Raw genomic sequence first — 22,086 nt, 5'->3', positions numbered from 1 at the left:
GTACACAAACTGAAAGTGATCTGGAATGTGCTATCTGAGGCAGGCATGGTATCAAGAGATAGACAGACACACATGTACAAGTTTAAAAACCTTTAGTTACTAATAGGGGGGCTGGAGACTGCCTAACTGTCCATATCTGTATAATGGGAGTAGTCTCGCTCGACCATTAACTAAAAATTAAATAGTCAATTGTCAGTCAGTCTAAATGAACAAAGTTGCCTGTGTCAAACATATGCTTGCCCTCACTTACTAATACAATAAAGTGTAAGGAAATGACCAAAAGGAAAGGGTGAGTCAAAACAATATCAGGATGGCAATGGAGTTGTTCCACAACTCCCTTCCCCAAGTTTACATCACTTTCTCGATTTGTAGAAATTCGACTTTCAGCAATGTTCTTTAAACACTTTCTCAACAGTTTCCCCAGGCTTCCCTCTCCTGACTCTGAACCTTTAAGGAAATAGCACAGTACTATTTTCAACAGTTCCGATGGCGGATCTCTCAGGCCTCCTCTGCCCGAGTCTAGACCCTTTTGACTTCAACACTCTTTACTTCCAATGTACAATTCTTCATTTTATATGATTCGGGGGTTGGGGGAATCCCTTCCCCAACCTATATACATCTTATCTTCAGCATCATTATGTTGCAGACTTTCTCAACCGCATAGCATTATGCGCCCCTATGCGTGACCACTCTGACACTTCGGTGTTCTTCTTTCAATCGTGTGTCTTGCACTCAGATTCACAAAAACAATGCCCCAGACACCACATGAACATTTCACTCCTTTTCATTATTTTCAAGAAAACAGTTCGGTTTCAAACAAGCCTTCTTGAGATCTCGGCACACTTTCTCCTCTATATCATGGCTTCCCTGTTCAGGCTTTCAGTCACAATTACATTTTGATATTTGTTCTTTTTCCTTCACTTAAAAGAACTCTTTACATTTCACGGAGGCATTGTACAACGTGTCATCATACAAAGGACCACTCAGTTACTTTGTTTTTCGCTATAGTTCTCTGTTCAGCTCATTACAATCAAAGGCTTTCTCTTCAGCGCTTCTATCTTCATACATGTAACCTTGCTTGCCACTTTGTATTCAATCACACTTTTACAAATTGGGCTCTCCCTTCATTTGAACTCACCTGTTGTAATTGCTTTAGCGTGTCTTTCACTGTTCGTCTCGTCGAAGTGAGGGTCTTGTCCACCTGACCCTCAGACACTCCCGGGTGCCCTCGCTGGCCTGGGGGAACGAGTCATCTTTTGGCAAAAGGAGGGAAGGAATTAGCATTCCCCTTAGCTTCCCTCCATGAACTCCTGTGGCTCCTTGGAGACACGGCTCCCTCACCAAGCTTCCTGCCTCACTCTGCAGCCTTCCAACTTCTCTGTGCTCTGTTCTCCTTAGCGTAGTTCCTTTCAGCACTCGCACAGCTGCTCCTTCGAACCACCATCCAACTTGCTCTCCTTCTCCTTCTCTGTAGCTTTGGGCCCCACCTTTTATAGTTTACTTTAATTTCAACAGGTTTTAGGTGTTATGATTTGTAATTAAGTGCCTGACCTTGCGTGGCCTTGTTAGTGGGACATGGCCATTGAACAAGTAGGGCTGCCTCTGTTTGCATCTTCTTCTTCACTGTACTTTGGCAGTCAGAGGTAAAACAGGGGTTATGGGAATTGTAGTATCCCATAAAAATAGAAGGCGAGTCGGATAGGTGACCGTCAGAAAAAGGTGGATACCATGTCTCACCCTTGGGTGTCTCCCCCTCAATCCTCGAAGACCCCCTACCCAGGTGATCCTCCCCTGCTAGTCCATCCCCAGGGTCGGGATTCAGTATCGATGGCCCTCCCCTGGCCTCCTGAATAAGGGATCCCCGAAGCCGGAGATGTGAAACACCCATAGGTTTTTCACAACTATCACTACATCACTGCAACAATGTATTGGAACTAGGCGATTCCCTTTCTAAGTAAACTCTAGACATCCACAAGTGGCTCTAAGCAGGTATTCCTAAGAAACAAATTAATAAAATGTAGATTTTACAGAACTAACGTCCCAGTTTGTGCCTCCAAATCAACTCACAAGACCTCATGCAACCAACTCTGTTCGAATGCAATGAAATGGAGGGTTTCAGAGTCAAGTCAAACTCTCAGCAACATGCAAATGTCTTGCAAAAGGAGACACCCAAGGAAGATTTTGCCATGCTATATATATTCTTGCCAGAAACATCACATTAAGCCAATGCACACACTGAGAAACATCCATACAGATATACAGGCCCAGAACCAGGGAACATACAATACCCACCTTCTGATTACTGGAAAACGATTGGCAGTTCAAGAAAGTACTAAAACAAGAATGTTACAGCAGACTTTCACACTGACTAACAGAACATCAAATCAGTAATGTAAAAGTAAAGCTAGTGCAAAGGCATGACTCCAATAACAAACTCTGCCAACGACTCTATAACCTGGATTTGTAGATTGTATTTAATCATGTATCCCGTCTTTACATTTGTTTTTGAAACCTAAGATTGGGGCATGTTTAGTTGTAACTTATGTTATGTAAGGGTGCAAAAGGTGGAGACTGACACACAGGTGGCATGTTTAAACACTCAGCTTTATTGAAGCTCGTAAAGGAAAAGGCAAACCTACCTATCCCTAACTCTAAGAGGAGTTTCCCTGCCTCAAAGTAAATACTAACGGTTGTGTCTGGATGTCCGAAATCATAAAGTCCAATGTTCTGTGTTCATAAACCTCACTCTGTCCCTTACATTCAATTCTCACATAACTAACAGGAAAGGGTCTATTGGTCCAGAAGAATGACTCCCTTCTTCTGGACAGCAGGTACACAACAATCTTTTTAGGCAGGACAGCCTGAGAGAATGGTTCCCTTCTCCCAGACTGCGATCTTCTCCTTAAAATGTAGGTAATGTAGTATCTAACAAAATGTTCCACAAGCCTTATCAAACAAAAGTTTCCAAAATAGCTCTGCTGTTGAAATGTCTGTTGCTCCTGTCCCAAAGGGGAATGCCTCCCTTCCCCTTGGTTCTCCTCCTGACCTTATACCTTGTTCAACAAGCAGAGTTCCCAACACCAGGGTGAATGCCTCCCTTCCCCTGGTCATTGTCAGACTTATTATACAGTTCACACCCACCAAGAGGGATGTCTCCCTTCCCCTGGTCTGTAGTAAACGTCTCTGGCAGTAGGCTTCTTAACACAATTCCCAACATCAGGCTTCTTAACACAATCTCCAATGTCGGGGAATGACTCCTCTCCCCTGGGGTTTCCTTCCCAATTGTAAAGTCTCTCGTATGTCTCAGAGCTCTGCTTCCCTCGCTTCTGCTTGGGCCAACTTGGTTCACTTCCCTGCCAAGCATGGTCCTTAGGAAAAGTCTCTGTGGTTCTGCTTCTTGTGGGAGTTTGCGTTCGGGTGCTTGGACCCTTTCCTCCCAAGTACTGCCACGAGGAAGATGACACGTGTAACTCTTGTGTGGTGGGTCCCAGGCTCCTCTTCTTTGCGTTCAGGCACTTTTTAAAAATGTATTTATTTATTTATTTGTGTTTGTGACCTCAATGAATAGGCTTTAACGCAAGTCATTAATATTTACAATTTCAAATGTTAACTTACCTTTTCTCAATTCGAAGCATTCAATGTGCAGACTAAAAAGAAAGAAAAACACAAAATCATTTACAAAGTCAATTTCCATAAATAAGAATACAGTGCAATTAATAGCAATCTAGAACAGTGATCCAGATAAAAACAAACCCGTAGGAAATACCAAGGATACAATCTAATTCCCTCAATAAAGTGCCCAAAGGTATCATTCCTAGATGTGATCAGTCCTGGACATTCACACACTAAATGTTTTAGTGATTCCACATAGGAGTGCCAGTATCTACAAATCGAGTCTTTCAAATCTTTAACTTTCCATGGAAATTAGTTTTCCTTCGTCAGCAGTAGATTTAAGCGAAAACACAACATGGTTCTGGCAAAAGCAGAGGATAGATACAGAAGCAAATATGGTGTGCAGCAACCCAATTTACGATCCGCCCAATTCAGATCTTTGTAACTCCTGTATTGTCCGTTTTTTCACAGGTGTCAATCCAGTCATGCTGGCGGATTTTCTTTCTTGCTAACAAGCTATTGGAGACCACCTCTTCCAGACTGGTATAGGCAATGATTAATGCGTACTGCATGATAGGACAAGGGAGCTCTCAACCCTCGCCTTGGCCAAGTTAATCGGCTCAAAAATGGAATTCGGATGTGGTTGATAAACCTGTAGGCACAATTGGGTTCTGTTCCACAATATTTGGAGTTTAGGCAGTTCAGACCCAACTCTGCTTGAATGTCTACCATGGGAACTGATCTGGGAAGACCCAAGGTGTCCTTCCACCATAGCCCCTCAACATAATCATAATTATACCCTATTAGCTAATAATGTACTTCCAACCCATAACAGATGACTGGAACCACCTTCGATTCGTAGAAAAAATCAACGGCTTGTCAGAGAATTTACCAAAGCTACAATGTAAAGCTTTCATTTGGCAAAGCATGTGTTTGGTCTTGACAATTACTTGTTCAATGAAGAACATTTTTTTGACTCATAAAGTCCAATGTTCTGTGTACATAAACCTCACTCTGTCCCTCACATTCAATTTTCATAAAACTAACTAAAAAAGGGGTTGTTGGCCCAGAAGAATGGCCAACTTCTTCTGGACAGCAGATGCATAACCAAGTACATTTTTGGTTTTGGTTTTGGGGCAATACCAATAAAGCCTGCTGTGATAGTCCCTAGCCCTTTTTGAAAACCGACTTGATTGGGTTTAAGGATACCTGCATTGATCGCCCATGAGGAAAGTTCATCCAAGACGAGAGCGGCAAACATTTTTGAATCAGTATCCAAGAGAACTATTGGCCTTTAGTTGAGTGGGCAGCACTTATCACCTTTTTTAAATATGTGGTAAATCATGGCAGTATCCATGAATCCGGGAACTTTTGGTGAGAAAGAGCAGATTTAGACACTCCATATAGTAGTGAAGCCCAAAAGGGGTATAGATCTTTAGGACTTCCTTGCAGAGACCACTCGGTTCCAGTGCTCTCGAGTGACTAAGATTCTGAATAAGTGCTTCAATGGCCCCACAGTCGAAATCAAGGTCCCAGGTCCCCACCAGACATTCAAACTTGCATGGTGGGGAAACTGATCAATGTATCTGTGAAAAATGAGCTACTCATGCTTTCTCCAAAATGGTACATTCCTGATTACCACCGGAGTTCTTTCTTTCTCATTTATGATATGCTAAAAATTCTTATCCGATTTCTTCAAAATACTATATAGAATGCTCTCCCCAGCTTTCAGGTGCATCATCAATCGCTGACCTTTTAGATTAGTCTTGAACTTCTTCCTTTCCTCTTTTATGTTTATTGAGCACGCAAGTTTTTAAAATGTTGAATGTTCCTTTGCATTTCGCTCTTGTTTGTATTTCAGGCATATAGTTTCCCCTCTTAGCAGTTGCACAGAATCCCGTTGTCTTAACACTTACAATGTTATCCTGCAATACTTTAGCAAACAAAGCATAAAATGCCATGGCATCCCTTTCATCACTCTCATCCTATTCTGGAATTTTTTTCTATTAAACTCGGTACCTTACTTACTATTGCACCACAATGTAAGCATGCAAACTTTGCCCACAGTACCGAGTGATCATTAGGTTAAGGCTCAACAACAGAAAATTGTCAAAACATTGGAACAAACACTTTGAGACAAAAAGGAAGTTGATCCTCGAGGCCTACACTTGACAATACCAGGTATTATAACCCTCCAGCTCTCCGTGCACAGTCCCATTTGAAGGGGCAAGATCCCACTGCCTCAAAAAGATCTCCCATTTCAAGCCCCTCCCAACAAGTGTGTTTACTGATTATGTTGCATTCCTATGACAGTTTGTATTAAAATCACCCGCTAACAGCATGTGGCTAGGACACTGGGCCCTCTTTAACATTAAAATTAACATATACATTGCTAATATACATTGATAATCAATAGTGAACCCAAGTCACATCTAGTATTAATTCACACAGCCTGAGCACAAAGAGGGTAAGGAGTATAAACTGGCCCACTCTTGCTTTGCTGAAATCAGCTGCCCCCTCCCCTGAGGCCTACCAAACAAATAATTAAAGCCATTTGCTGACATATAATAAAACCATCAATAGAGACGTTATCTGTTAGGAAGGATTCCTGAATTAGAATCAGCTCTACTTCATCAAGTTTCTCAATGGCATTTTCCTGACAGGTTAGGTGCTTAAAACCTTGAGAGTTCCAATTAGCAACGTTAAAAGCCTGTTCTTTCGAAGCAGGCCTCTTATTCACTGGTCACCGATAATTACGGGGCCCAAATCCAATTGCCCCTCCCCTTATTGTTGGACAAATCAACAACAGGTCTTGTTTGGAGCCCTTTCCTCTCAAGTACCGCCACAAGGAAGATGACTTGTGTTACTGTCGTGTGCTGGGTCCCAGACTCTTCTTCTTTGCATTCGGTACTTGGAGCCCTTTCATCCCAAGTACAGCCACAAGGAAAATTACTCATTTTACTCTTGTGTGGTGGTCCCAGAACCCTCTTCTTTGAGTTTGGGTACTTGGGACCCTTTCCTCACAAGTACCGCCACAAGAAAGAAGACTTGTGTTGCTTTCTTTTGGTAGGTCCCAGGCACATAAAGTTCTCTTGTTGCGGGACAAACCTGGTTCACTATCCTGCCAAGTACTGTGATTACAAAGATGCTAACTGCACCTTCTTATTTTCCCACCAGCCAGCCCCAGTGCTCTACCTACCTCTAGGGAGCATTGGTGTGGGGTCTGGTCCGTCCGGGAACTCTGCAGTCTCATCCTTCCGCTGGGCAGCGCTCCCTTTCCTTCAGGCAATTCCCAGGCTTCAAGAATGCCTGGAGCTTCTCTCCGCCAGCTTGCCTTCTGGTTCTTCCACGGTGGACTGGCCCTGGTCCTTCCTGCTCCCCTCTTGGCATCCTGGTCTGCTTCCTTCTACCTTCCTGCACCATGCTGGCTCCTGCAGCTTCTCCAGGGAGCACTAGAAAGCTGCATCCTGAGTCTCTCTCTAAATGGACCAACAAGCAACTGGCAATCACTAGATTGCTCATTGTGGTTCTTAGGAGTACTCTTCATGGTCTGTTCCACCTCCCGTGTGCCAGTACGTGTAATCTGAATGTAGGTCCTATTCTTCCTCGTCCCAGTATTGCCCGAGATGGTATGGTGACGATAACACATGGATAAAATAGGGTAAGGGTTGATGATAGGGTTGTAGGAAGATGGGCTATGGTCAAGTGAGTTGCGGGGATATTGTGTTTTCTTCTCATGGTCGTCCCTACTCCCCCAGGAGGTTCCCTCCCCATGAGATCTTCCCGCTGAGTACCACCACCAGGGGGACTATCGGTTAGCGGTCTCACCTCCCTGGCTTCATGAGAAGGGGCTCCCCCTATCGGAGAAAGGATGACATCCGAGGATTCATCACAGTTAGTTATATCTTAAGTTTTTTAATATTTCCACGGTTCTATAAGCTTGTCTAACAGCAAAGTGCTTAAACAAACTAATTAAAATCAGCAAATTGCTTAAACAAACTCATTAAAATCGCCTATATGTGAACTGAGAGGGGCAGGATAATGTTTTGGCGACTGCTTTGTAAAAGTATGCTCTTTTTATATTCACTTGTTGCCTTCCTAATATGTTCATTCTAGAATGCACATTCCAATAGAGGACTGTACTTATTAGCTGTTATGCATACACATTCATTTCTCCAGCTACTTCTTGGTGACGGTTTACTCCAGGGAGTATATAGGGAACCAGTTATGTGTTGCATAATGATGGAGGATGAATTTAAGTACTTCTCATACTACTTGGAACAATGATGCAAATATGAAATTTCTCTCATTGTCTATTTTTCATAGTGAAAATGAGAGTCCTGTAAATGATTGGTCACCTTGTGCTTGAAATGTAGATTCCGACCATGCCTAGCTATAGCATCAGGTATGGTTATAATGTTAACTTATTTTGAAATATATTTTTGCTTTTAATGCTTTGGATATCATTAGGATATGGAGAAGAACTTGAAAGAGATCAGAATGCAGACCTGGAAAGAGCGCAAGGAACTGGAAAAGAAACATAATGCAAAGGTACGTATAGCTTGCTTTTTCATTCACTTTTAGATATTTTAACTTTAACCCATGCTAAAATATAACTGTTCTTAAGTTATCGATGGCAGTTATAAGATAATTATGATCAAAATAACATGTTTTGTTCTGGACTATGTGACGATGCACTCGGTGTTGTCACTTCTCATGAGGCTAAGGAGGTGAGGCCGCTACCCAATCGTCCCCCTGTGGGTGGTTTAATGCAGGCGAACCTCGTGGGGAAGGACTCCATCACTGGGGATAAGGAGGGCCACCTGGGTGATAGATGGCACAACACCTGAACCCAAACCTACCCGAAAACTCTAGCACTCCTTCACACTCTCCCTCTCACTGACACAACCATGTGCTATTGCAATATCAGGTCAGTTTCACCAACTGAGACGAAGAAGATCATCCAAGATGTAAAATGTAACATCATGTCAGTTTCATCAACTGAGAGGAAGAAGATCTTCTGACAATCAAAAGTAAACTCCAAAGCAGGTACTGAGAAGATGTGGCCCCAAGGAGCCATGAAGAATGACTCATGGAACAAGAGAAGCCATTCTAGTGCTCTGCGGGGGAGTGGCCACCAAAACAGTGGTGTGAAGCTGGTCAGGCACGTGGCTGGAGGCTGAGAAGCATTGGTGTGACCTGGATAAGGTGGACCGCATGGTCCTGCCACACAGCACCTACACTTCCGGCTCGATGAGCGGGAACGAAAAGCCTGGAGCAACAAGACCCAAGGAATAACCGTCAGAGCATCCCGAAGCCAGCAGATCTAATGGGTGTAAAGCGGGAACCAGGAGAGTTAACTGAACTTGATCATAAGAGTAATCCTTCTCGTGGCATGAGAGTGAACCAAGGGGGGCCGGCAAAACGGGGAGGAAAGAAAGGGTTTGGAACCCAAGCAAGATAAGGCTGGGACCCAAAGCAATACTAAGCAAGCATCAGAGGGAGTTGCCCTCAATACAGTGTCAGAGATAAATCCACTGGCCACCAGGGAAGGGTCTGGGACCCTGTCCATAATTGCATTGGGGAAGAAGAGACCACAGGCCACCAGAGTAGGGTCTGAGGCCCTGTCCACAATCACAGTGGGGGAGAAGCGCTAACTGGCCACCAGGGAAGGGTCTGGGACCCTGTCCACAATTGCAGTGGGGGAAAAGGGCCCACTGGCCACCAGTGAGGGGTCTGGAACAATGTCCATCACAATCAGTAGGGAAGAGGAAACCCCTGGTGATAGAAGAAGGGCCTGGGATCCCAACAAAGAAACATTATAGCAAGTTACAAAGGCAAAATATATGTATCAATCTGAAAGCTCTGACTATCAAGGGATACCAGGAGAAGGGAGTCTTTCTCATGGTAATAAATCAGAAGCAGAGAGAGGCCAGGTGAAGGGAGTCATTCCCCCTGGCTTTAGTGTATCAAGTACAGACCAAGAGAAGGGAGGCATACGCTTGGTCCCGAGATAAAAGTCAAATTGGTGATGCCAGAGGAAGGTAGTCATTCCCCCTGTCCTTTTTGGATATTAAGGGCCTCATCATGAGTTGGGCGGTATCCTGGCGGTATTACTGCCGGGATACTGCTCGTGCAAATACCGTTACCGCCAAGCCCCCCCCCCCCCACCCCGGCGCTACGGATCACAGGTTTGGTGGAACGGGAATTCCTCATTCCCCATTGGGCCAATGGGGAATTTTCGGCGCAACTACCGTCGGCGGTATTACCACATGGAACTTGCGCTGAAAATCTGCAAAATTGTGGCAGATTTACCCCCAGCTTGTAGCTGGGGGTAAATCCTGCCAAACCTGTGATTTGGCAGACCCATAAATGTGGCAGTAATAGCATTACTGCCACATTTAAGGGTTACCACCAAACTCGTGATGAGGCCCTATATCAAGACATAACAGGGGAAGGGAGTCATTCCCCCGGATTCTTTTGGGACTTGTACAGAATCAAACTTGGAGAAGGGAGTCATTCTCATGGAGAGAACGTTGTATAAAGACTGTTTCGAAACCTGCAAATCAGGATAAGGGAGTCACTCCCCCTTGTGTTTGTTTGAAGGAACATTTCGGTTAAATAACAATCCAGAAACAGGAGAAAGGAGCAACTTCTCTGAAAGAAAGAACTTTGTGTTTGTTTACTCTTTAGATTTATAGTGTGAGGGATAGAAGTAGGTTTTGACACGACCGTGATTTATTCTTTGACGGACATCCTGACAGACCCTTTTATTATTAGTTTTGAGGCGGGGAAACCCCTCTTAGAAATTAGGGATAGTGAGGACTTCTCATTTGTATAATAAACGTCTACAACCAAAGAAATTCCACCCTTGTGTCAATCTCCTCCTTCCACACCCTTGCAACATTCATTACTTCCTACTGATCCTCATTCTGGTGAAAGATTTTCTATTTTTTGCTGCCGCATATTTTTGAAGCTACCTACAACATAACATAGGTAGATCCATACCACTTGGACTTTATGCCTAGACCATCTAAGATATGATAATTTGCTAAATAAATTAGATCAGGTCTATTTTCAAGGTTTGCTGATCTTATCAAAGAATCCCTAGGTACCTCTGCATGCACTCTACCGTGAATAGTCTGAAATGTTGTGTAACTCTTTGAAGGCCATCTCCAAAGATGCTACAAAGCAAATCCTGATGTATCTGCCCCTTCATTTTATTTTTAGCACCGCCTGCATTTAATGTGGGTTTCTCCACATAAGAAGTTTTTTGTAAAAAATCTTAAAATTGACATTACTTAGTAGCCGGCAGCCATGCAGTGAGGCTGCTTTATCTCGGTGCTCCTGCATTATACTCTTAAAATACGCTTTAAATTTCCCCAACTTCGCTGCTGATTGAACATTCAGGTGTCGGAATGGGCACTGCATGAGAAGCCGAAAGGAGATGAGTGGAGGATCCGAGAGGGTGCCCGCGACCTCGCAGAGTGCCGATTGAGGCCCTGCAGAGACCTGCGGCTTGCGTGGAGACCACCGAGCGGGCGGCCCTGCTAGATTTGAAGTAGAGCTCATGAGCTCCAGTTGCATGGCTCCTGCGACACCGGGACCACTGCAGAGGAGTGCCGCTGTGGAGCAGAGGAGTACACCTGTACACAAGAGGAGCAGAGACACCGACTCCAGCCTGAGCAGTTGCTCCTTCCATCGTGGAAGGACGAGGGAAGTCTGCGCCCGGCTGTGCAAACTCCTGTCAGCTGGGGGATCACAGGCCACAGTAAATGGAGTGACTCAGCTGGTGGGCGAAGGTGGAAGAATATTTTTGGTGATCCGATGGGGGTGACTTTTGGGGTGCTGGCTGACCCCCATAGACTTTGTGGGGGGGCTCTTCCTTGGCAGCCCCTGCTACTGTTGCCTGTTGCCTGAGGAGGCTGCACCTGGCATGCATGGCCTTCCAGACCCAAGATCTATGCAGGCTGGCGTCTGCACTTTTCCTCTGTGCAGAAATGCAATGCGATTGTAGTTCTGGGCTATAGAGAATATTGTGTCTCTGTGGCCCACCTGGCCGGCAAGTAGAACATGCTGGTGGATGCACTGAGCAGACAGTCTTCAAATCCCACGAGCGGGAGCTCTGCCAGAAACCTCTGGGGTAGATTTTCTCTCACTGGGGTACTCGTCAGGTGGACCTCTTTGCTTCCAGTGTGAACAAGTAATGCAAGTGGATTTGCTCCAGGTAATTCCCTCATCAGGAAGCTCTGTCAGATATGGGACTTCGACCTACTCTATGCGTTCTGCCAATCCCTGTCATTCTGCTGGTTCTTAGGAGAATGCGTCTGTTTGGGTCCACAATAATGATCTTGACCGCTTGTTAGGCAGAAACCTGTGCAGTTCCCTCTGGGACCACTGCAAAAGATTTAAGACTACAGGTGTTGGCAGTAAACCCAATTGGTAGCAGTCTGCACCACCCAGATTTACCTGGTAGCTGTGGCTGAGCAGTCAGACTTCTCTCAAGAAGAGTTAGGCAGTATACAGAGTATTCACAATAGGTCAATAGAACGCAGTAGAACAAGCAAACACTGACCAGAGCTTGGTGTAAAAGAGATATAATGATTTATTTAAAAACCACATCTAATAAAACACACTGGCACTAATATCAAGTAATTCAAAAACACGGTCACTAAAAGACATACACTCCCTTCAACGATTATTAGACAAGTGTTCAATAAAGCAACACTTATTTTCAGACAGCAGTGAGCGCTTAGCAAAGATGGCACTCTAATCAATCGGCTTACAAGGGAGAGAAAGGCAGAGCAAAGATAGAAACAGATCCCAACACTTTCGTAAGAACACAGTAGGAGAAGAAGGCAGGTTAAAGCCGTAAAGTCAAAGTTAACAAGGCCGGACCCACTTTAAGAGGCTCCGGACAAAATGTGTCCAAGGTCACACAATTTTAAAAGTGCACAAAAGTCTCGCAAACGGTTCAGAAAGAGTTGAACCAAAAGAAAGGTACCAGTTAGATGGTCAAGGCGGCCAGCCCAGTCCCGGAGGTTAAGGGATTATTATTACCTTGTAGCAAACTTTAGAAAGGGAGGCCTGGCGGACACGGTACCTTGAAATGGTGAGAACGCTCCAGCGGGGGGCAGTTGTTCCTGGCAGCGGGTGCAAGTCGGTGCTTCGCCTGGAGGAAGAGAGGATCTTGTCGAGGAGGAGAGCAGGAGTTTGTTGCACTGCCAGGGAAGAAACCAGCCGCAGAGTTCTCAATTAAAAGGAGCAGTCCTTTTTATTTGCGGTGCAAGGGTAAGTCGCTATCCGGTTGCCGGGGTGCTTGGCCCGGGCAATTCGACCACTTGGACGTCTTGGAAGCGAACGAAAAAGAAGGTCAACTGGTTGTGCCCACCAGTCAAGGGAAGAATACTCTCCAGCAGGGAGATCTCCTCTGTCGTTGGGAAGTGGTGAGTCGGTTCAGCAGGGCTCCACCGGTGGTGTCGTCGTAGCAGGTCGGCTCAGCTTCTCTCTCTTTGGATTTTTAGGTCCTGTGGCGACTTCTGAAGTTCCAGTCCCAAAAGCCCTGCTTTTATGCAGCACACCCCCATTCACTCAGCCTAGTTGTCAATCAAACATGCTAAGTGGTGAGCCGGGCGGCTCACCACTTGGGCCAATCACACAAGAGTGCGACTTGAGTAACCAAGGTTACTCAGTCCAGGGTGCCTAAACCCCCTCCCACACCCCCTGTGGTACCCAGACAGAGTGGCACCACTTTGGAGGGCTTCTGTGTAGAAGCCCGCCAAAAGTGGAACAAAGGGCTCAACCTTTGGTTTGGAGTTACAGAGGCGAACACAAAAGCCATTTTAAAACCGAGTTCTGGCAAAAAGACCCTACCGGTGAATTAATATTAAATAAATAAACTGGCGGTATCTTTAACATTGCACCAAAAAGTGGTGCGTTTAAAATACATGGGAAAATCCCATAGAGAATATTCTTAAGGAATAGTACGCGTGGTAACCACTGCCACCAGCCAGAAACTCGACGAGGGAGGACTGCACAGTACCCCCTCGAAAAAACAGACCCAGGGGCAATCGAATTACCCCTACCAGTACTTCCACAATATGATGGTTTGTACTGGTTCTGTTCACAAATTTAGACTAGTAAAGCCAATGGTGACTTTACATGCCCTGGGAGACAGTAGTCAGTCCCAGGGTATGGAGTCTATGGTGGGGTGTCACTCTGACACCCCTGTGTTACTGCACTGAGGGTGCTGTGTAACACACATAGTAAAAACACATGAGACCCTATGGAGTAAAAGACCCCATAGCCCATAAAACACATTAACATTCAAAGGAATACCACAAATCATGTCCAAGAGTGGGAGAAAAAAAGAGTCTCACTCTTGGCAGGAGAAAAAAACAAACTCCAGAAATCCAGCAAAGCTGCTGGGGGACTCACTATGTTAGCAAATTCAGCCTAAAGAGAGAATTCTCCCTAACACTCGCCCCCCCAGACTAAGGGACAGGAGGATTTAATCCACTCCTGGATGAATCTCATACCTCTAGTCGGTGACATACATCCTAGAGAGACCATCAGCATTTTGGTGGTGACACCCGATCTGTGCTCAATGGTGAAATCAAAGGTTTTCCTTTGTAAGCTATATTACCTACAAACCCTTTGAGGAACATCAGTCTTTTTAAAGTTATAGGGGATCTGGTTGACCAGTCCCTCAGAAGTTGTTACAACTTCTGAACCTGTTTTAGGCTTTTTCAAGGGGTCCTTATAAAGGATTCCCTTAGATCTAGAGGGGCCTCCAGCGGTCCTCGCCACCTCTCTGTTGGGAGAAGGTTGGGTTTTAGGCCTCTTGGTTGGACGGGGTGGAGATAAGCAAGGTACATGCTTCTCCTTCCTCTTAGATCTACCTTTACCTACTTTAGGAGTTTCCCCCTTAAGTCTAGGAATTGGGTTGGAGTCTTCTGTAGAAGGTCCAACAGTCTGAAGGTTTTTGGCTTTAGACTTTTCTTTTCTGGTTTTCCACCAGCACTGAGAATTACCAGTTCTCTTAGGCCTAGTTAGGGTTCCAGTAGGTCTATCCACCTCTTCCTCAGAAGCAGGGGGAGTCACAGACTCTATAACTGGGGGAACAATGATGGAGCTTGGTTGGGGCTCCCATTCCCCTAACATTTTAGCCTGACATTTGCTTGGGTCAGAGGTCAATTTACCAACACCAGGGCTTGTAGTGGGGTTCTCAGTAGAGGTTCCCACAGGCTTAGAGTGGTTTCTTGAGGTGGCCTCTCTAGCCAATTTGGTCTGGTTCTGGGTCTCCATACTGGGAGGCCTGGGGGTACTGGATACTACTCCTAGAGTTCTTAGATCATTCCCCAACAGGACTCTCCCAGGCACCTCAGTCTGGACACTGACAGGAATCAACACTGTCATGTCATTACACTGAATGAGGGCTGGTAGAATTGGAACCATTTGGACAAGGCCTACAGACATCTTAGTGGGACCTTTGGGTGCCTTAGCAACATCCTCAGGCCTGAAAAAGCTTTCCTCCACTACTGTTCTGCTGGCCCCAGAGTCTCGCCTGGCAGGAGTATCCTGGCCATTGACAAGAACACTGTCCATATAATAAACTTTAGAGTTTTCTGGTATGAAGTTGTACACACTCCTATTCTGATCACTAACCAGACCCATTGACTCTACTGTTACACTTGCTTGAAGACCCAAAGGTTCTTCAGCAAAAACTTCAAAGTGAGCACTAGCCATTTGGACTTCCTCCTCAGGAGTGAAGGCTAAGGAGACTGTGTTGATCCCTGCAGGTTCACCCTTACATCTGGGATCTCCTTTGATGTGGTCAGTTGACCCACAGAGATAGCATGTTCCAAATGCTCTCTGGAAGGGTGGCTTGGCCTGACCACCTTCTGGTTTGTGACCAGAAGGTACACTAGCCTGTTGTGGTTTACCCTGGGGCTTACCCTGGTTATTTTGTTGTTTGGGGCCCTCTTTGGGTTGGGAGGTATTAGAAATATCTTGGTTCCTTTTTGGTGGCTGCTTTCCCTCATCCATTTTCTGAGTGACCCCTGAATCCTTGTGAGTGGCCCTGTTGGCAACCCACTAGTCAGCAGCCTTAGCTAGCTTCCTGGAATCCAATTCCTTTGAATCAGCCAAGTGCTGTCTGAGCTCAGGAGAGCAGGCATCATACATTGACTCCAACATCACAAGATTCTTCATTCCCTCACAAGTGTTAACCCTGTAACCCTTAATCCATCCCTCTAAGTTTTTCAAACTTTCACTCACCGAGGTAGCCCAAGGGGTACCATCATTCTTTTTGAGGGTCCTAAACCTCTTAAGGTACTGGGAAGGGGTCTTCCCAAATCTAGCTATCAAAGCTAGTTTCACACATTCATAATCCTTCTTATCCACCTTCCCCAACTCCATTACCACATCAGTTGCAACAGGGGGAAGCTTAGAGAACAACCAGGGAAGTAACTCATTCCCTGTGATGTCCTGGAGCCCATGATTTTACTCAAACATTTTCAACCAATCCAACACATCCAACTTAAGTTTATACATACCCACTAATTCCTTAGGCATCCGGGGTCTTTTGGGACTGGAACTCCTAGAAGAACCAGAGGAGAGAGAAGCATTTTCCACAGACAACTTTTTCATTTCTAATTCGTGATTAAGCTCTATTTCTCTGAGTCTTAACTCAGCTTGCTTCTGCTCAGCCTGGGCATTGATTCTCCTGAACTCTAGTTCTTGATTTTGTTCAGATTGAGCAATAAAACGTTTGTACTCTAATTCAAGCTTCATTTTTTCAAGTTCAAAATAAGCAGGATTACCTGTGGTACCTGGTATAGGCCCAGTAGGCACAGTAGGTAAGGCAGATAGAGGTTCAGAGTGTCTAACTTCATTAGGTTCACTTTACTCTTCTGGCTCATTATCAATACTTTGATTCAGATCAATACCATCACTGTTTTCTACATTTGCTGGGTGGGGGGTAGATTCCTCTGTACCACCCAGACTTTGGTTTTCTAACAATCTTTCTATAAGTTCCATTTTCTTGCCCTTCTCAGAGAGGTTCTTATGTCTACACAATACTTTCAAGCAATCAGCAGTTTTGGCAGACAATGATTCTAGGGTATAACTCTTCATATCAGACATAGTTAGAAAATCAGCTTTTTAGTGCTAAGCTTTGTGGTTAGTTGTCCTAAAGTATTCAAAAAGCACACTAAAGTGTATACTCAATACAAAATCCCACAGCTGCCACCAGTGTTAGGCAGAAACCTGTGCAGTTCCCTCTGGGACCACTGCAAAAGATTTAAGACTACAGGTGTTGGCAGTAAACCCAATTGGTAGCAGTCTGCACCACCCAGATTTACCTGGTAGCTGTGGCTGAGCAGTCTCTCTCACGAAGAGTTAGGCAATATACAGAGGATGCACAATAGGTTAATAGAACACAGTAGAACAAGCAAACACTGACCAGAGCTTGGTGTAAAAGAGATATAATTATTTATTTAAAAACCACATCTAATAAAACACACTGGCACTAATATCAAGTAATTCAAAAACACGGTAACTAAAAGATATACACTCCCTTCAACTATTATTAGAAAAGTCTTCAAAAAACCAACACTTATTTTCAGACAGCGGTGAGCGCGTAGCAAAGATGGCACTCTAATCAATTGGCTTACAAGGGAGAGAAAGGCAGAGCAAAGATAGAAACAGATCCCAACACTTTCGTAAGAACACAGTAGGAGAAGAAGGCAGGTTAAAGCCGTAAAGTCAAAGTTAACAAGGCCGGACCCACTTTAAGAGGCTCCGGACAAAATGTGTCCAAGGTCACACCGTTTAAAAGTGCACAAAAGTCTCGCAAAAGGTTCAGAAAGAGTTGAACCAAAAGAAAGGGACCATTTAGATGGTGAAGGCGGCCAGCCCAGTCCAGAAGGTTAAGGGATTATTATTACCTTGTAGCAATCTTTAGAAAAGGAGGCCTGGCAGACACAGTACCTTGAAATAGTGAGAACGCTCCAGCGGGGGGCAGTTGTTCCTGGCAGCGGGTGCAAGTCGGTGCTTCGTCCGGAGGAAGAGAGGATCTCGTCGAGGAGGAGAGCAGGAGTTTGTTGCACTGGCAGGGAAGAAACCAGCTGTGGAGTTCTCAATTAAAAGGAGTGGTCCTTTTTATTTGCGTTGCAAGGGTAAGTGGCTATCCAGTTTCCGGGGTGCTTGGCCCGGGCAATTCGACCACTTGGACGTCTTGGAACCGAACGAAAAAAGAAGGTAAACTGGTTGTGCCCACCAGTCAAGGGAAGAAGACTCTCCAGCAGGGAGATCTCCTCTGTTGTTGGAAAGTTGTGAGTCAGTTCAGCAGGGCTCCACCGGTGGTGTCGTCATAGCAGGTCAGCTCAGCTTCTCCCTCTTCAGATTTTCAGGTCCTGTGGCGACTTCTGAAGTTACAGTCCCAAAAGCCCTGCTTTTATGCAGCACACCCCCATTCACTCAGCCTAGCTGTCAATCAATCAAACGGGCGGCTCACCACTTGGGCCAATCACACAAGAGTGTGACTTGAGTTACCAAGGTAACTCAGTCCAGAGTGCCTAAACCCCCTCCCGCACCCCCTGTGGTACCCAGACAGAGTGGCACCACTTTGGAGGGCTTCTGTGTAGAAGCCTGCCAAAAGTGGAACAAAGGGCTCGACCTTTGGTTTGGAGTTACAGAGGCGAACACAAAAGATATTTTAAAACCGAGTTCTGGCAAAAAAGACCCTACCGGTGAATTAATATTAAATAAATAAACCGGCGGTATCTTTAACATTGCACCAAAAAGTGGTGCGTTTAAAATACATGGGAAAATCCCATAGAGAATATTCTTAAGGAATATTACGCCTGGTAACCACTGTCACCAGCCAGAATCTCGACTAGGGAGGACTGCACAGTACCCCCTCGAAAACAGACCCAGGGGCAATCGAATTACCCCTACCAGTACTTCCACAATATGATGGTTTGTACTGGTTCTGTTCACAAATTTGGACTAGTAAAGCCAATGGTGACTTTACATGCCCTGGGAGACAGTAGTCAGTCCCAGGGTATGGAGTCTATGGTGGGGTGTCACTATGACACCCCTGTGTTACTGCACTGAGGGTGCTGTGTAACACACATAGTAAAAACACATGAGACCCTATGGAGTAAAAGACCCCAAAGCCCATAAAACACATTAACATTCAAAGGAATACCACAAATCATGTCCAAGAGTGGGAGAAAAAAGAGTCTCACTCTTGGCAGGAGAAAAAAACAAACTCCAGAAATCCAGCAAAGCTGCTGGGGGACTCACTAGGTTAGGAAATTCAGCCTAAAGAGAGAATTCTCCCTAACATCGCTCTGGACTGTGCCTGAAGAAAGTGGTACCCAGAGTTGCTGGACATTGCCATGGCCGTCCCTGGAATCCACTGCAGAGAACAGACCTAATATCTCACTGTGAGGACAGGGAGGGTCCTGTGCCCGGACATCCGCAGCCTGAATTTTCATGCTTGGCTTCTGATAGGCTACAAGGAGAGGAATTTGTTTGGAGTTTGCAGGAAAATACACTGGTGTCCTTCTTAGGTTCTTCTACTTTATGGAGACCTTTTAAATGACGATTGACCTCTGCAAAGTTTTGAGATGTTTCTGTGGTTAATGCTAAACTGGGCTTGTTTAATTGGAGAATTGCTTTTTGCAAGTAGGGAGGCAAGGAATGTATTATAAATTGTTCTATGACAAGGGTTTCTAATATCTCTGGTAGACACTTTTTCCCTAACCATAGAGACAAAGGGCCTCATTCCGAGTACGGCGGTAGGGGGGTTAATGGCACCGGTAAGGATACCAGTGCCGTTAACCCCCTACTGCCGCATTCCGAGGTCCCTTAGCGGGAGCCGCTAAGGTACCAAGGAGCTAATAACGGGCCCGCTATTTGCGGGCCCGTTATTAGCTCCTTCCCCATTCCCATTGAGCCCTATGGGGGCTCAAATGGGAATGGGGAATGGTATTCAGAATGGGGACTTGCCGGGTCCGCCAAGGTCGGAATGTCCCGGTAAGTCCCTATTCCAACACCACGGACCCGGACACTGGTTTGGAGGCAGCCATGGTGCTATTTGCACCATGGCTACCTCCAAACTCGGAATGACCCCCAAAGTGTTTTGCACGCTTGCCCCTAAATCTGTAGGTTTTTCATTGGGTTTTAATTTAATGCTTCGGACCTTCTCTTTATTGAAATTGTCAGTTTGGCCCACCTTCTTCAATAATCCGTGTTTGATGTGTCTGAGAAGATGCAGCAATTCTTTTCAGCCCAACTTGAAATCTGGTCTCTGCCTGAATCTCATAAGCAGTCAGTTTTGCTAAAAGATCTTCTAGGGTTGCCATCTTGATACTCTTTCCTGGATCTTTTTGCTCAATTAAACTGGTGTCCTGCTCTACACTGGAATGTATCAAAGTCCCTGTCTGGATGGTTGAGGAAGGAAAAGACCTCTTCCTCCTCAGAAGACGGACCTAACTCTATTGATTTATTTATCTTTGGAAAAGAAACAGAATCAGGTAACTCTTCCCGCTTTAACAGTACTTTGGCAGTTCTCCAAAGACTGGGTTTGACAACTGTAAAGGTGGTTGGAAGCAGATCTATTTCCACATTTTATTATCAAGTTTAATTTACTGTGGGGTCTTAAGTCACAATCGTGTACATTAACAGTATGTAACAAGGGTCAACCATTAAAAAGAAGTTTTCGATGATGTGTGGGAAAAGCAAATCGTGTCAAGATCTTTTGCTTGATGCTTAGAATAGTTACATGAGAATGAATGTCAGTGTAAAATGTTCTTCCTCTAACTGCTCGATAAGCTGCATTAGAGTACAAAGATTTTGTCAGTGAGTTCCTAATTTGTGTCAATTGGTTCAACATCCCAATGCTGACACCATATGTGAGCAATCAGAAATGCGAGTCGGACACAAGATATTCATATTCTCAAGTAAAGACATTTATTAAAACAAAAATGGGTTGGGAAACTGCCTAACTGGCCCTATCCTAAGAGGAATTTACCCATGTAAAAATCAAACTCTAAGGATCAGTCTATGTCCAGAAGTCAGCAACTGAAAAACCATCCTTGTGTCCAAAATGTCCTATCCTGACCCTGACACTAAAACAAAACAACAAAGGATGCAAGGAAATGTCTTTTTCTTAATGTTAGCAGAGAGTGTTCAAAACCAAAATCTAATAATGTCTCCAACAGAAATGTTCTCCAAGGTAGAGACGCTTGGATCCAGAGGGTGATTCCCTTCCCCTGATTTATTAAATAGGATGCCAGAAGTTCCACTTTAATTAATAGCCCCTTTGTTTCTTCACTGGACTCAGAAAGTTCTTGTTTAAACCACAAGTGTTGCAACAGTCTTTCTGTAATATTTAATTTAACTCTGCAGATTGCTTCGTGTAGTCCCCTGCCAGGAATCTTCTTCAATCTCCAGTCACCTGGTATACTCTCCTGCCAATATTTCTTTCATAGTTCCTTCAATCAATCTCAATCACCTGGTATATTTGTTTGCCAGGATTTCTTTTAACTCTGCAGATTACCTGCTATACTTCCCTTCCAGGAATCTTCAATCAATCTCAATTACCTGGTATACTCGCCTGCCGGATTTCATTTATAGTTTTTTTTTTTAATTTCTTTATTGGTTTTTTGAACAACAACAAACACAAAACATACAAACAACTTTAACGTAGATGGCTTATTGGCACTTCATGCAGAACTTGTCTTTCCATTGTGGTTTCATAGTTTCCCCAGCGACCATGTCAGTCCGGTCTGGACCTCCCGTGGAGTCGAGCACCAGGTCTGGTATGCACAATGTTCTATTCTTGGGCTTGGCGCTGGCCTTACTATTTCACCTACGGGTCCTCTGTTTCCGAGGGGTCTTCAGAGCTTCCCTCCTCCGGGTGGCCAAAAAGGTCTTGCATTAGTGTGTTCCATGCAGACAGCTTGTGCGCAGTTTCCCCTTCCCCTCTTATCACTGCTCTTGCTCACACCTCGGTCTCTGCCTGCGCCCACTTCTGAAGGTCTGACCACCATGCCTCCACACGCGTGCCCTCCTTTGACTTCCATGTCATCGCTATCCGTCTCTTGGCCAGTATGCTTATCAAATCTTTCATCTTTGCCAAATGTGAATCATGCTTACCCCCTCTCGAGAAGAGGCCCAGCAGGTACTTTTCAGGGTGTTCTGCTTGGATTCGAAGTCCACTTTCTGCTATCTTGAGCCTGATCCCGTCCCAGAACTCCTGTATCACTGTGCAGGACCAGAACATGTGTACCATGTCCGCTTCTTCCGCCGAGCAGCGGGGGCACCCGCTCTGAGCCCCTCTTGGGTGTGAGATACGCTCTATGCGTGACGTATAGCTGCTCCTGCCTAAACCTCGCATTTCTGGATACCTTTTTTGGGTATCGTAAGGCCCTAGTCCATTCTTGATCGCTGAGGGGCTTC

General features: G+C 45.1%; 1 protein-coding gene across 3 annotated transcripts in view; it reads left to right on the top strand.

The window, feature by feature from the left end:
* Window positions 1–22,086, top strand: part of NEK5 (NIMA related kinase 5) — a 1,893,692-nt gene that overhangs the window by 1,213,761 nt on the left and 657,845 nt on the right. For all 3 annotated transcript variants that reach the window (XM_069639859.1, XM_069639857.1, XM_069639858.1), the window contains one exon: window positions 8,083–8,163. In XM_069639859.1, the coding sequence (XP_069495960.1) occupies window positions 8,083–8,163 (81 nt within the window). The remainder of the gene's footprint in view (window positions 1–8,082; window positions 8,164–22,086) is intronic.

The sequence above is a fragment of the Ambystoma mexicanum genome, chromosome 7q (assembly GCF_040938575.1).
Source record: "Ambystoma mexicanum isolate Mex_15411 chromosome 7q, UKY_AmexF1_1, whole genome shotgun sequence".
Classification (NCBI taxonomy): Eukaryota; Metazoa; Chordata; class Amphibia; order Caudata; family Ambystomatidae; genus Ambystoma; species Ambystoma mexicanum.
The sequence above is the reverse complement of the archived record's forward strand: the minus strand, read 5'-3'. Positions and strand labels throughout refer to the sequence as shown.